Source organism: Mobula birostris, chromosome 30, assembly GCF_030028105.1.
Source record: "Mobula birostris isolate sMobBir1 chromosome 30, sMobBir1.hap1, whole genome shotgun sequence".
NCBI lineage: Eukaryota > Metazoa > Chordata > Chondrichthyes > Myliobatiformes > Myliobatidae > Mobula > Mobula birostris.
In genome coordinates this window covers 5,788,032-5,803,894 of record NC_092399.1, presented here as the reverse complement: position 1 = coordinate 5,803,894, position 15,863 = coordinate 5,788,032, and the positions used below count along the sequence as shown (strand labels likewise).

General features: G+C 44.4%; 1 protein-coding gene across 1 annotated transcript in view; it reads right to left on the bottom strand.

Annotated features, from left to right (window-relative positions):
- Positions 1–4,185: 4,185 nt before the first annotated feature.
- LOC140190549 (prolyl endopeptidase-like) overlaps positions 4,186–15,863 on the bottom strand; it is a 43,681-nt gene continuing 32,003 nt past the window's right edge. Inside the window, exons 13-15 of the mRNA XM_072247213.1 lie at positions 14,748–14,879; positions 11,691–11,847; positions 4,186–5,820 (exon numbers count right to left, since the gene is read on the bottom strand). Of these exons, the coding sequence (XP_072103314.1) occupies positions 5,529–5,820; positions 11,691–11,847; positions 14,748–14,879 (581 nt within the window). The 3' untranslated portion in view covers positions 4,186–5,528. The remainder of the gene's footprint in view (positions 5,821–11,690; positions 11,848–14,747; positions 14,880–15,863) is intronic.

The following is a 15,863-nucleotide window of genomic DNA, read 5'->3' as shown; positions in this document are numbered from 1 at the left end:
TCTACTCAGGGACTGTATGAAGCTATTTCATTTTGGTAGTGTAGTGTTTTGATGCATAATCAAACTGCAATGGTACAATTCTGATATTACCTTTGATCTACCTCTCAATATTTTTTTTGTATGATGGTAGTTTTTTGATAGTCTTTCAGACCAGACATTTTTCTATGCCTGTCTGGTGATTTATAAGAAGTGATTAATGACCATGTTTAATAATAATGTTGATCTCACTGTGTCCAGTGGCTTTTACTGGGAGTGCAACAGCTTGGGATGTCCGATGTTAATGAATGGGGAGTAAATGGGAAATGATTTATTGTCAATCCCCACCCCCCAACTTCTGTATCAAACACAATTCATCAGATTTCCAGTCTCCTGCAAGCTGACTGATTTTAAGTTTCAAGTGAAAGTTTAGCTAAATACCAAATTTGAAAAGCGATGAGTATAAAATCAAGTTGGGACTGTATTTCATTAGTTGATTGCCTCATGTTTAAAATTCCTTAATCTTCTCAATTGTTGCCTATTAGGAGGAAATAATAGCTCCTGCATATATTTTAGATTTGAAATATTCAATTCTGTTGCTCCTTAAAGAGTCGAAGCATTGAGGATCCCACTGTACAATCCCATGATTCTTCGTTTGATATTTGGCTTGTTGGATGACTGTGGCCTACTGATCAAGCCAATTGCTGAGCCTTTACCTCAATTCCATTTCCCCTTATTCATAGATTATCTAAGTGAGCAGAAACCTCATAGATCTGATCTGACCTGGCTGGCCTCAATGATCCATAGTGCTCAGGCAGAGAGTTGTAGATGGTGACATTGCTCTAAGTCAGGGGTTCCTACCCTGGAGTCCACAGTGATATTGGATCATGGCCTAAAAAAAGTATGGGAACTACTGCTGTAAGGGAAGGAACCTCAATGTTGATTCGCAGTGGACTAATACTTTCCCCTTCTAATATTCTACCAGGCAAAGCAGTCTCTATGTATCCATTCATAGTAGAACCCCCTACAAATGTATTCCCTCTTATTTCAACATATGATGGGTTGAATGCGGCTAAGATGGTTTGATAGGGTTTTTATTGCTTTTAAAGATTCGAGGTGAAATAACTTTGGGCAGCTTGCATTATTGGCCATGAACATGAGTGGACGTAGAAGGCCAAATAGGATCTAGGTAACACACACCTACCGCCCATTACGCTGGTGGTGTTCAGGACTTTCTTCATCACGTCAGTAACTTCCTGTCGGTTTTCACTCCCGTCAGTCGTGCAAATCCCCGGGTGGAGACTCAGAATTACTGGCACACTCAGATGTAGAAGGGTTCTTCATTGCTGTTTCCATAATGGGTTTGTTTGACCAGACAGAGTTTGTTAGCCCTGAGCTGAGCCTCCGACCTGGAGGACTGGTGGACCACTCTTAGTCTGGCTTCTACCCGTTGACCTGTTTGGCGTGGGTGACCCTACCAAGAACCAAAGCATAAAGCCAATGTAGCTCTCTGGGTCATTGAGGCACACCGACCTCCAAACCCTATGACAAGGTTGTGGTCCTCTTGGAGGAGGTAACACACAGATAGGTTCAAATCCTGTTGGGAATCTAGCTACAGAATGTGGAACTTACTGTGATGTATCAGATAAAAGCTAAGGCCTGTGGAATAAGAAATCAGTTAGAAAGTAGGATGTAGAACTGATCAGTTTCTCAAGAGTTGTGGTCCAAGCTTTTCTTTTCTAAGTAAGCACAAGATACAGATAACAATCCTGAGACATTTGTAGCCACTTGATATAGAGGATTAGGAAGAGGCTGAGATTATGTGGTAGACCCTAATCTACGATCCACAAAAGGTGGAAAAATTGCAAATACTGGAAATCTGAAGTGTCCAAAAAAGAATTACGCTGGAAATAATGAGCAGGCCAGGCAGAATCCGTGGAATAAAAAACAGAATTACTGCTTCAGGTCAGCTTGTCCTGATGAAGGCAATCTGTACTGCTGAGCCGTCAGTGGAACGCACTGTAGGTGCCTGGCACAAAAAGATCATCACTGTTTTGTTTTTGATGAATATTGACTAGTCCGATCACTGTTGCACTCCCCTTTATGTGATTGTCTACAGTGTCCATTGCAAGAATGTAAACACTGCAATATTATGCAACAGGTAGAATCATTTTAGAATAGATTTGATAGAAAGGCATGAATCATTTGAACTCATTTAGTGTTCTTTTGTCTTCCCAAGTCACAGGCTGTGCTTCAGAAAGTGGATGGTTCATGCCAGTTATGTAGTGAAGTCGAATGTGTATACACAGTGTGTGTACACTTCAATTTAAATAACTATACAGAACTACCTCAGGATAGTTTACATTACCGTGACTAAAGAGTGGAACTTGCACAAGGAATATGCAATTTCCGCGGGGTTCCCCGTCTCTTTCTAGTTGCTCCTGTGAATAAGACAGACGTGAACACATTTTTTACTGTGCTTGTCTTGTATGTTAACAGTATAGTAGTCTAGATTAGAATTTGTTACTTAATCTCCTAAAAAAATGTGATATTTATATGTTGTGTTTACCTTTTTTTTTGAAGAAACACATTTTTAAAGACACTGTTTACAGATTGATGGATATACCAAAGGATGTAATTGAGATTGTACAGGAAGAAATGACGGGAGAATGTAGCATTATTTACTGCTAGTAACCAAAGCGATGCAGCCTCCTGTGGATTATAACTGCTGTTATAATTGATATACAGGGTGGCTGTGTGACGGCCACTGAGTGCCAGGGAACAATTCCGAATGTAACAAACACATTTTCAAGAAGTGCTTCATGACTTGAAATGGAAATTGAATTAAAAATGGATAGTGTTTTGTCTGTTTCTTGTTGCTATATTATTTTTTCTCTACCTGTGAGTGCTTATGATATAAAGGAACATGATTCCCATTAACTTGAAACCCCAAAGTGATGTTAATGTGGTTCTTTTGACTTGCAGTTTTATTTATTTATTGTTTTATTTAGAGACACAGCGCAAAATAGGCCCTTCGAGCTGCGCAACCCAGCTCCCCCTGAATTAATCCTAACCTAATCACAGGACAATTTACAATGACCAGTTAACTGACCAACTGATACGTCTTTGGACTGTGGGAGGAAACCAGAGCACCCGGAGGAAACCCACACACTGCACGAGTACTCTTTACGGAGGATGCCGGGTCTGAACTCTGAACCCCGAGCTGTAATTGCGTCGCGCTAACTGCTACACAGCATCTTTTATGATCTTGTGTAATCTCAAAATGCCGTATTGCCAAACATATGTTTACCTTTTGGTGTATGTGGTGCCTGACGCAGCCGAAACACTCAAAACAAGTTTCCTCCCGAAAATATCTGGGATGACAGCCCGATGCTCTGCTTCCGATGTGATCTCCTCTATCTTAGTGAGACCTGACATGAATTCAGATCAAGCACCTCCACAGAATTTCCCAGTGGTCAACCATTTTAATTCCTGTTCCCATTCCGACATGTCCATCCATGGCCTCTTCTGCGTGATGAGACCGCTGTAAGAGTGGCAGGGCAACTCTGTCTAGATCGCCTCCAAACTGATTGCACGAACATCAATTTTTTTTCCCTTCCAGCATATTTTTTTCTCTTTTCTCCCCTTCCCTATTCTTTTATTCCTACTCTGGCCCCTTACCTCTTCTCACTTGCCTATCACCTCCCCCCTGAGACCCCTCCTCTTTCCCTTTCTCCCATGGTCCACTCTCCCCTCCTATCAGATTCCTCTTTCTCCAGCCCTTTACCTTTCCCACCCACCCAGCTTCACCTATCACCATTAACTTATTTCCACCCATCTCCCCAGCTTTTCATTCTGGCATCTTCCCCCTTTCCAGTCCTGAAGACAAGTCTCAGTTCGAAATGTTGACTGTTTATTCATTTCCACAGACACTGCTTGACCTGCTGAGTTCCTCCAGCATTTTGTGCGCATTGCTCCAGATACACTGTAGCTGGTTGTGCTGTTGGTGGTTGAAGATTTACTAAAGGACCCTGGTCTCCTTTAAACAATTCATCAAACAATTTCCAAATATTAAAATATGGTTCATTTACTTTCATCTGTTATAGCCCTTTAACTCTTGTCCTTTACTTAGTTTTTAATCCTTGGCATTATCCAGCTCTTCAATCTCAGGGAAACCGGTTCCAAATTTTTATTGAAGCTTCCACTGAATTGACATTTTCCTTATTTGTTTTATTTCATTCATTACACAAAGGTTCTGGGAAAAAATACTTTCTGAATCAGTTTCATTATTACAATTGTGAGCAACAGAACACTTTAATGTTACATAGAATGCTGAAATGAACTATATCGAGTGCTCATTGCAACAGGGCACCTCACAGCGGCTGGAGTACTTTGAATATAGACACTGGAAGATCTACAATCATGGTGAATTTGGTTGTGGGAATAAATGTTGGCTTGGACAAGCGGCCCAAATACTCTGCTTTTGAAGTACCAAGGATATTAACAGCCTCCCAATTCATCAGAGTACCACAAGATAGAGTTGCACTGTACTGAAAACAGTCCAAAACCTCCATATCTATGTTGCCCACTCCTCTCTACACTGCTCCAACTAGTTCAGAGGACTGAAGGTACATTTACGATCAACGAGCATATAAATTATACAACCTTGAGATTCATCTGCTTACAGGCAGCCACAAGGCAAGAACCCAATTTAGGCCTTGGTGATTGTATTGGTCTAGATGCTTCTCGAATGTTGTAATCTCTCCATCACCTCTTCAGCAACATTTTTCAGATCCAGATCAGTTTCTATGTAAAAAAAAAATACCACAATACCCCCACACAGCATGTACTTTATTGAGGGATTCACCCAAACGCTACCTGAATGTGGGAAAAATGTGAAAGAAGGCAATGGCAGATACATGTGCACATAACCAATACTGCAAAGTATTTCACGTACTCTGGCCAAGCGGTGATCACTGCATTTAGAGGGACTGGAAACTTCCCATTGACTGATGAAACCATGGTAGAAACACGAGGGGTTGACTTGCAGAGGCGAGAGTAGGGAAATGGGGAAATTGATCAAGCCTAATGTGTCCATAACTGATATAAATATGGAACGGGAGATCCCAATGAGAGCACCCGTGCTTTCAACTGCCTGTTAGAGTGTTCAAACATTCAAGCTCTCTGGTCAGAATATCAAGACTGCCATGTAACCTGAGAGGTTCCTCTCCAATTGGTTTAGGGAGTTGAAACCCAGCTCTGGAGATTTATTTAGTGTGGTGTTGGCCTTTCGAGCAACCCCACACCCTAGCCTAATCACAGGTCAGTTTACAGTACTAGCACGACTTTGGACTGTGGGAGGAAACCATACCATCCGAGGAAAACCCACACATTCGATGGGAAGGACATACATCAACTCCTGAACTCCAGAACTCCCCCAAGCTGTAATAGTGTCGTGCTAACCGTGTGATCAATGTAGAAAAGAAAGAACATCTAAAAACCTAATATTGACTGATTAAGGTCAGCCTTAATGATCATGTCCAAGATCTCCCTCATTCCAGCCAGTCTAGCTTCAAGGTTTCAGCAATGAAGGAAAGGATGTCTGACTCCTCCTCGATTACCTTGCTAGTTGGTTTCCCAGGCCCGTGGCCAGACTTGGTATCGATACGTATCAGGAGAAGGTTCTTTTGATTGGGATTGTGGCCCACTGTGCGCTGCAATGTGGCAATGTATTTTAGAGAGTGAAGGGGCACCACTCGGTCGTCGTGATCAGCAGTTAGCAACAGCATGGCAGGGTACTGGATACCTCCCTCTAGGACCTTGATGTTGTGGAGTGGAGAATATCTGATGGGAGAAAAATACACATTATTAAAAGATTTCTTCTCCACTACCACTCTTATTTTGCAAGAGCTTTATAACTAGCTGTAGGGTGAGCAGACAAGTGAGATGGAAGAAAACAATCACGAATGTGGATGTTGGTGCAGGAGATGGAGCAAAATCCAGTGGGGGGGGGGGGGTCAGATCCAGCCATGACTACGACTTTCATGGAGGAACTGTGTTGAAACTCGCTGTTCAAGGCTACTTGTGAAACTGGAAGGTAGTAACCAGAGAACTGGAATCAATCAAGTCCATGGCCATGGAAGTGTGCACTAGTGAGAGAATATCAGTTAAGGAACTGTACGCACATGGGGGTTGGCGTCCATGACAAAGTTAGTTAAAATCTGTCATGAGCCTTGTGGCCCATTAGGCCAGTGCCTATAGAAACATAGAAAATAGGTGCAGGAGTAGGCCATTCAGCCCTTCGAGCCTGCACCGCCATTCAGTATGATTATGGCTGATCTTCCAACTCAGAACCCTGTACCTGCCTTCTCTCCATACCCCCTGATCCCTTTAGCCACAAAGGCCATATCTAACTCCCTCTTAAATATAGTCAATGAACTGGCCTCAACTGTTTCCTGTGGCAGAGAATTCCACAGATTCACCATTCTCTGTGTGAAGAAGTTTCTCCTCATCTCGGTCCTAAAAGGCTTCCCCTTTATCCTGAAACTGTGACCCCTCATTCTGGACTTCCCCAACATCGGGAACAATCTTCCTGCATCTAGCCTGTCCAATCCCTTTAGAATTTTATACGTTTCAGTAAGATCCCCCATAGTCTTCTAAATTCCAGCGAGTATAAGCCTAGTCGTTCCAGTCTTTCATCATATGAAAGTCCTGCCATCTCAGGAATCAATCTGGTGAACCCTCTTTGTACTCCCTCTATGGCAAGAATATCTTTCCTCAGATTAGGGGACCAAAACTGCACACAATACTCCAGGTGTGGTCTCACCAAGGCCTTGTACAACTGCAGTAGTACCTCCCTGCTCCTGTATTCGAATCCTCTTGCTATGAAAGCCAGCATACCATTCGCCTTTTTCACCGCCTGCTGTACCTGCATGCCCACTTTCAATGACTGGTGTATAATGACACCCAGGTCTCGTTGCACCTCCCCTTTTCCTAATCGGCCACCATTCAGATAATAATTTGTTTTCCTGATTTTGCCACCAAAGTGGATAACCTCACATTTATCCACATTAAATTGCATCTGCCATGAATTTGCCCACTCACCCAACCTATCCAAATCACCCTGCATCCACTTAGCATCCTCCTTACAGCTAACACTGCCGCCCAGCTTCGTGTCATCCACAAACTTGGAGATGCTGCATTTAATTCCCTCATCCAAGTCATTAATATATATTGTAAACAACTGGGGTCCCAGCACTGAGCCTTGCGGTACCCCACTAGTCACTGCCTGCCATTCTGAAAAGGTCCCGTTTATTCCCATTCTTTGCTTCCTGTCTGCCAACCAATTCTCTATCAACGTCAATACCATATCCCCAATAGCATGTGCTTTAAGTTTGCACACTAATCTGTGTGGGACCTTGTCAAAAGCCTTCTGAAAATCCAAATATACCACATCCACTGGTTCTCCCCTATCCACTCTACTAGTTACATCCTCAAAAAATTCTGTGAGATTCGTCAGACATGATTTTCCTTTCACAAATCCATGCTGACTTTGTCCGATGATTTCACTACTTTCCAAATGTGCTGTTATCACATCTTTGATAACTGACTCTAGCATTTTCCCCACCACCGATGTTAGGCTAACCGGTCTATAATTCCCCGGTTTCTCTCTCCCTCCTTTTTTTAAAAAGTGGAGTTACATTAGCCACCCTCCAATCCTCAGGAACTAGTCCAGAATCTAAAGAGTTTTGAAAAATTATCACTAATGCATCCACTATTTCTTGGGCTACTTCCTTAAGCACTCTGGGAAGCAGACCATCTGGCCCTGGGGATTTATCTGCCTTCAATCCCTTCAATTTACCTAACACCACTTCCCTACTAACATGTATTTCCCTCAGTTCCTCCAACTCACTAGACCCTCGGTCCCCTACTATTTCCAGAAGATTATTTATGTCCTCCTTAGTGAAGGCAGAACCAAAGTAGTTATTCAATTGGTCTGCCATGTCCTTGCTCCCCATAATCAATTCACCTGTTTCTGTCTGTAAGGGACCTACATTTGTCTTAACCAATCCTTTTCTTTTCACATACCTATAAAAGCTTTTACAGTCAGTTTTTATGTTCCCTGCCAGTTTTCTCTCATAATCTTTTTTCCCTTTCCTAATAAAGCCCTTTATCCTCCTCTGCTGGACTCTGAGTTTCTCCAAGTCCTCAGGTGTGCTGCTTTTTCTGGCTAATTTGTATGTTTCTTCTTTGGAATTGATACTATCCCTAATTTCCCTTGTCAGCCATGGGTGCACGACGTTCCCTGGTTTATTCTTTGGCCAAACAGGGATGCAATCTTTAAATGCTTGCCATTGCATATCCATCATCAACCCTTTAAGTATCATTATGCCAGTTTCTGTGGCGTGAATTGACTGAGAGAACGAGACTCCCCCACCCCCAGTTAGGACGCCAGTCTATCACGAGGTTAACCCCCAGCATTTTTGCCAGTACCCGTTCTCAGCTGGGTAGACTGGAGCATTGTGTGGTTAAGTGCCTTGCTCAAGGACACACAGTGCTGACCTGAAATTCCACTGCACTATTAATGGGCATGAAGGCATTCCATGCAGTGGGTAGTGCATATTCAATGAAATGTGTCAACGCTACCACCTCCACTCTCTTGTTCAGGGGAACACGCACCAGTCCTCAATCAGTGGTGGAAAGGGTGAGCAGCTTCAAGTTCCTGGGTGTCAAGATCTCAGAAGATCTATCTTGGGCCCAACATGTCGATGAAGTCGTGAATAAGGTGCACCCGTGGTTTCATGTCATTAGGAGTTTGAGGAGAGTTTGTATGTCACCAAAGACTTGCAAATTTCTAGAGACGTACGGTAGAGAGCATTCTTGACTGGTTGCATCACTGCCTGGTACGAGAACTGCACGCACTGGATTACAAGGTGACCCTGCAGAGGGTGGTAGACTCAGGAGGTTCGTCACTGGCACAACCCTCCCTGCCACGGAGGGTGTCTCCAAGAGGCGGTGCCCCAAGAAGGCAGCGCTCATCATTAAAGACCCTCACCATCCAGGCATTACTGTCAACGGGGAGGAAGCACAGACCCATACTCAGTATTTTAAGAACAGCTTCTCCCCTTCTGCCAATAGACAATAGGTGCAGGAGTAGGCCATTCAGCCCTTCGAGCCAGCACCACCATTCACTGTGATCATCCACAATCAGTACCCTTTTCCTGCCTTCTCCCCATAGCCCTTCACTCCGCTATCTTTAAGAGCTCTATCTAACTCTTTTTTGAAAGAATCCAGAGAATTAGCCTCCACTGCCTTCTGAGGCAGAGCATTCCACAGAACCACAACCCTCTGTGTGAAAAAGTTCTTCCTCAACTCCATTCTAAATTGTCTACCCTTATTCTTAAACTGTGGCCTCTCGTTCTGGACTCCCCCAACATCGGGAACATCTTTCCTGCCTCTAGCATGTCCAATCCCTTAATAATCTTATATGTTTCAATCAGATCCCCTAGTGTATACAACCCCAGTTACTCCAATCTTTCAACATATGACAGTCCCACCATCACCGGAATTACCCTCGTGAATCTACGCTGCGCTCCCTCAATAGCTAGAATGTCCTTCCTCAAATTTGGAGACCAAAACCGTACACAATACTCCAGGTGTGGTCTCACCAGAGCCCTGTACAGCTGCAGAAGGGTCTCTTTGCTCCTATACTCAACTCCCCTTGTTATGAAGGCCAACATGCCATTAGCTTTCTTTATTGCCTGCTGTACCTGTATGCTTACTTTCAGTGACTGATGAACAAAGACACCAAGATCTCATTGTACTTCCCCTTTTCCTAATTTGACACCATTCAGATAGTAATCAGCCTTCCTGTTCTTGCCACCAAAGTGGATAACCTCACATTTATCCACATTAAACTGCATCTGCCATGCATCTGCCCACTCACCCAACATGTCTAAGTCACCCTGCATTCTCATAACATCCTCCTCACATTTCACACTGCCACCAAGCTTTGTGTCATCTGCAAATTTGCTAATGTTACTTTTAATCCCTTCATCTAAATCATTAATGTATATTGTAAATAGCTGCGGTCCCAGCACCGAGCCTTGCAGTACCCCACTAGTCATTGCCTGCCATTCTGAAATGGACCCATTAATCCCAACTCTTTGTTTCCTGTCTGCCAACCAATTTTCTATCCATGTCAGTACCCTACCCCCAATACAATTTGCTCTAATTTTGCACACTAACCTCCTATGTGGGACCTTATCAAAGGCTCTCTGAAAGTCCAGGTACACTACATCCACTGGCTTTCCCATGTCCATTTTCATAGTTACATTCTCAAAAAATTCCAGAAGATTAGTCAAGCATGATTTCCCCTTCATAAATCCATGCTGACTCGGACCAATCCTGCCACTGCTATCCAAATATGCCTCTATAACATCTTTTATAATTGATTCCAGCATCTTCCCCACCACTGATGTCAGACTAACTGGTCTATAATTGCCTGTTTTCTCTCTCCCTCCTTTCTTAAAAAGTGGGATAACATTAGCTATCCTCCATCTGCAGGAACTGATCCTGAATCTATAGAACATTGGAAAATGATTATCAATGCATCCACGATTTCTAGAGCCACCTCCTTAAGTACCCTGGGGTGCAGACCATCACGCCCTGGGGATTTATCAACCTTCAGTCCCATCGGTTTACCCAACACCATTTTGTGCCTGATGCAAATTTCCTTCAGTTCCTCTGTTACCCTAGGTCCTCTGGCCACTATTACATCTGGGAGATTGTTTGTGTCTTCCCTAGTGAAGACAGGTCCAAAGTACCTGTTCAGCTTGTCTGCCATTTCCTTGTTCCCCATAATAATTTCACCCGTTTCTGTCGTCAAGGGCCCAACTTTGGTCTTAACTAATTTTTTCCTCTTCACATACCTAAAGAAGCTTTTACTATCCTCTTTTATATTCTTGGCTAGCATACCTTCGTACCTCATCTTTTACCCCCGTATTGCCTTTTTAGTTATCTTCTGTTGCTCTTAAAAGTCTCCCAATCCTCTGGCTTCCCACTCATCCTTGCTATGTTATACTTCCTCTCTTTTATTTTTATACTGTGCTTGACCTCCCTTGTTGCCCCTTACTCCCCTTAGAACCTTTCTCCCTCTTTGGAATGAACTGATTCTGCACCTTCTGTATTATTCCCAGAAATACCTGTCATTGTTGTTCCACTGTCAACCCTGCTAGGGTATCCTTCCAGTCAACTTTGGCCAGCTCCTCCCTCATAGCTCCATCAGATTTCTGAGTGGTCTGAGCCTGAGCCTGAGCCTACCTCATTATGGCTTTTACACAACCTACAGCATGTGTCTATTTATTTATTTAGCGATATAGCGGAGAGTTGGCCCTTTGAACCACACTGTCCCAGCAAATGCGATTAACCCTAACCTAATCACTGGACAATTTACAATGACCAATTAGACTGTGGGAGGAAATGAGCACACAGGGGAAAGGTCAAGGGAGGAGGAAGTACAGGAGAGTGCTGGCATTGAACTCGGAACCCCAAAACGGTCCGAACTATAACAGCATTGCTCTTACCACTACACCATAATAGTATTTTTTATGTCTTGTACTGTACCACTGCCGCAAAACGACAAATTTCACAACATGTGACAGTGATAGTACTGATTGAGGTTCAGTAATATGAGAGAGGAAGTGCTTACTCACTTTATCAGCCACTCAAACTCCTCCTTCTTGTCAGCACAGCCGAAGTCAGTGGTCCAGGCGTGACCAATGGTGAACTTGTGATACCTGAGCATGTCCAACACCCCCACCTCAATGACTGCGCAGCCAAACAGATCGGGCCGTTGGTTCACACAGGCAGCTGTGGGAGAGACGGCAGTCGTAGACCTTACACATCACGGAAGCTAATGACAGGAGACGTTTGAACAATCACACCCTTTCACAAAATCTACCTATTTATTTAATTATTGAGATACAGCACAGAATAGGCCGTTCCGGCCCTTCAGTCAGAAATTGTACTGACGTTTGTTCTTGCCAGTAGGGAAGTGTACAGTGAGTTACTCAGGGTTGGTACTAGGGCCACTGCTATTCTTCATTTACAGTAATGACCTGGATGTACAGTCCACAACTTCCAATTTTTAAAACTTGGAGTGCTAGACTTATTTATTTTAGGCCCTTCAAGCAGCATCGCCCCAGCAACCTTAGACAGTCCCTGATTTAAACCTAACATAATTACGGGACAATTTACAATGACCAACTAACCTACCCAGTAGTCTTTGGACTGTAGGAGGAAATGGGAGGATCTGGAGGAAACCCACCCATTCTACGGGGAGGAAGTACACACTCCTTACAGATGACGTTGGAATTGAACTCTGAACTCCGACGTCCCGAGCAGTAATAGCGTCTCGTTACCACGCCACCCCCCATCCATCTTAGTTCACAATGTCCTCTGAAATACCTCCAGATTTCTGCATCTGCTCCCTGTCACACTGAGCTTCCAGTGTCGAGCTGGCCCCTTTCCCACTGTATGATCCCCTTGTCCTTACCGTGAATACATGCTCAGTAAAACACTTTCTCTTCACTCAGAACTCAATCCCAGACTGAACCTATGGCAACACACAATTATATTTTGATAATGATGGCCTGCCAGGCTACTTGAAGAACTCTAAATGCACTCTGAGGACATGGGCTCGGTGATAACCCAGGAACTGACCATCTCTGTAGACTCACAGAAAAGATACAGCACAGAAGGCGGCCTTCAGCCCAGTTAGTCTGTGCCAAACTAATCTGCCTACTTCCAGCGACTTCCACTGGAACCACAGCCTTCCATGTACCTATCCAAACTTCTTGTAAACATTGAAATCGAGCTTGTATGCACCACTTGCACTGGCAGCCCGTGCCACACTCTCTCGACCCTCTGAGTGATGTTTTCACTCATGTTCCCCTTAAACTTTTCATTTTTCGCCCTTAACCCATGACTTCTGGTTGTAGTCCCACCCAACTTCAGTGGTAAAAGCTTGCGTGCATTTACTCTATCTATACCCCTCATAATTTTGTATACCTCTATCAAATCTTCTCTCAATATTCTACATTCCAAGGAACAAAGACCAAACCTATTCAATCTTTTCATATAACTCAGGTCCTCCAGACCCAGCAATACCCTTGTAAAATTTCTTTGTACTCTTTCAATCTTATTTACATCTTTCCTGTAGGTAGGTGACCAAAACTGCACACAATACTCCAAATTAGGCCTAACCAATGTCTTCTACAATTTCAACATAACACCCCACCTCCTGTACTCAATACAACCCTAGTTACCTGTGATGCCACTTTCAACAAAGTATGGACTTTTGTACCCAGATCCCTCTGTTCTCCCGCACTCCTCAGTGCCCTACCGTTCACTGTGTAAAGGCTGATTTATACTTCTGCGTCAACTCGACGCCGTAGGTACAGTGTTGCCGCTAATCCTATGCAGAGCCTACGTGGATCGCTACACCGTAGCCTGATGTGCACCTCTCCCAAAATGTAACTACACGGTGCGGCAACGCAGACCGCAACAACTGTGATTGGTCCACTTGGTAGCATCGCATTTCCTCCTACGCTGCAAGAGCTTCCCATCGGGCGACTGAAGGGCAGGGAAGGAACTCTGGCTGCAATGCTTTCCATAAAGCTTTACAGACCTCCGAAATTATGGAGGACACATTTCACTTTTACAATAAAAGACACTTGCTTTAAGCTTGTTTACCCCGAGAAAGACTACCATGACCATGAAGCCTTGCGCGGGCAGGTGTGTGCACATGCGCGACGTGCCCGAATTGCAGAGCGACGCAGACACATCAACGCACAAGTATACATGCTCACAACGCGCGTAGGCCACTTGCGTAGGTTACGGCATCCATCTGACGCACAAGTATAAATCAGCCTTAAGACCTACCCCGTTTGGGGCAACACCTCACACTTGTCTGCATTAAATTTCATCTGCCATTTTTCCAGCTGGTCCAGATCCCACTGCAAGCCATGATGGTCTTCCACACTGCCCGCTACACCCCCAATTTTTGTGTCATCAGTTGGACCTCTCCACAACATTGATTACCCTTGTCAAACGGAACTTTCATCCCTTTTCTCCATAATTTGAGTTCCTCAATTACAGGAATTAAATATGTGCTTCTCATTATATCCAATATAATGCTACTGCTCTTTGCCCCAAAGGCAAGAGTTAATCATTTTTATTAATTGTTTGTACTTTTAATTAGACATAGCATAGGAACAGGCCCTTGAAGCCCAATGAGGCCTGTGCGGCCTATTAACACCCATGTGACCATGCAGCTCAGTTCGCCGATCAGCTGGCCACATAACGTGAAAAGAAGCAGTCCCAACACCAACCGCACTCATCACTGGCATCCAAACAAAAAAGGCCCCTTTTATTCCCTCTCCTTGCCTCCTGCCAGTCAGCCAATCTTCTATCCACGCTACAGTACCTTTCCTGTAATGCCACGAGCTCCCACTTTGTTAAGCAACCTCACGTGCGGAACCTTGTCAAAGGGCTTCTGAAAATCCATGTAAGCAAGATCCACTGACGCTCAGACGTGACGTACTGAGACTGTAGTGCAGATCAGCACTCTGGGGCAGAATCTTGTACTTGGCTCTCATTCTAAAGACATCGCATTTTGGCCACTGTTACAGTACGGCGCAAGGAGCATAATATACCAGTCAGACAGTCCACTAATCAATGCAACTCTCGTACAAGAATATTTGCCATACCAACGAGCAGGCCTCCGTTTGAGCCTCCGTTGATCGTCAGCTTCTCTCGGCAGGTGAACCCTTCCTGGATCAGATACTCGGCTGCACTCTGGAAATCATCAAAGGCGTTCTGCTTGTTGCCCAGAATCCCGGCTGCAGAGAAGAAAAGACAAAAGTTCATCACACGTGGAGTGGAGACAAGTCTGGCACTACTCAGTTCCTCCAGCATTTTGTGAGAGTAGCTCCGGATTTCCAGCACCTGCAGAATAACCCGTTTGTGAAATGCTGGAGGAACTCGGCAAGCCAGGCAGCATCTGAGAAGAAGAGTAAGCAGTTGATGTTTCTGGCTGAGAGCCTTCATCAGGACTGGAAAGGTAGGGGAAATGCTAGAATTAAATGGTGGGAGGATGGGAAGGAGGACTAGCTCGAAGGTAATGGGTGAGGCCAGATGAGTAAGAAGGTGGGTAGGTGTAGGGGAATTGGGAAGGTGAGAGGTGATAGGTGGCAGAACTAAAGTGCTATAGAAGAACGAACTTGATAGGACAACAATTTCTCCAACTTCCAGTTATTTCTCCCCCTCCCCCTTCACTCTTTTTCCATTCCCCATTCTTGCTCTCCTCCAACCCCTTCTCTTCTTCTCATCTGCCCTTCATCTCCCTCTGGTGTCCCTCTTCCTTCCCTGTCTCCTGTGGTCCACTCACCTTTCAGATTCCTTCTTCTCCTGCCCTTTACTACTTCAACATATTACCTTCCAGTTTCTCACTTCATCTCTCCACTCACCTGGTTTCATCCGCTAGCTTGTACTCCCCCTAGCCCCCCACATCTCCTTTTCTCCCTTCCCTTCTCGATCTGATGAAGGGTCTGGACCAGAAATGCCAACTGCCTATGGATGCTGTCTGACCTGCTGAGTTCCTCCGGCACTTTGTGTGTGTTACTCAAGATCTCTATCCACTGACCTAACATTCAATGGCACAGTTGCACCCATGCAGTGATTTCAGATTACTAATCCACCCCTTTATTCTGAAGGATTGAGATCAAGCCAAACATTTTGGAGTCAAGCAGATGCAGGGATGATGACCAGAGTTCCAATAGATGCGAGTAATGCAACCAGTGACTGTGCCTGCAAGCACATGCAAG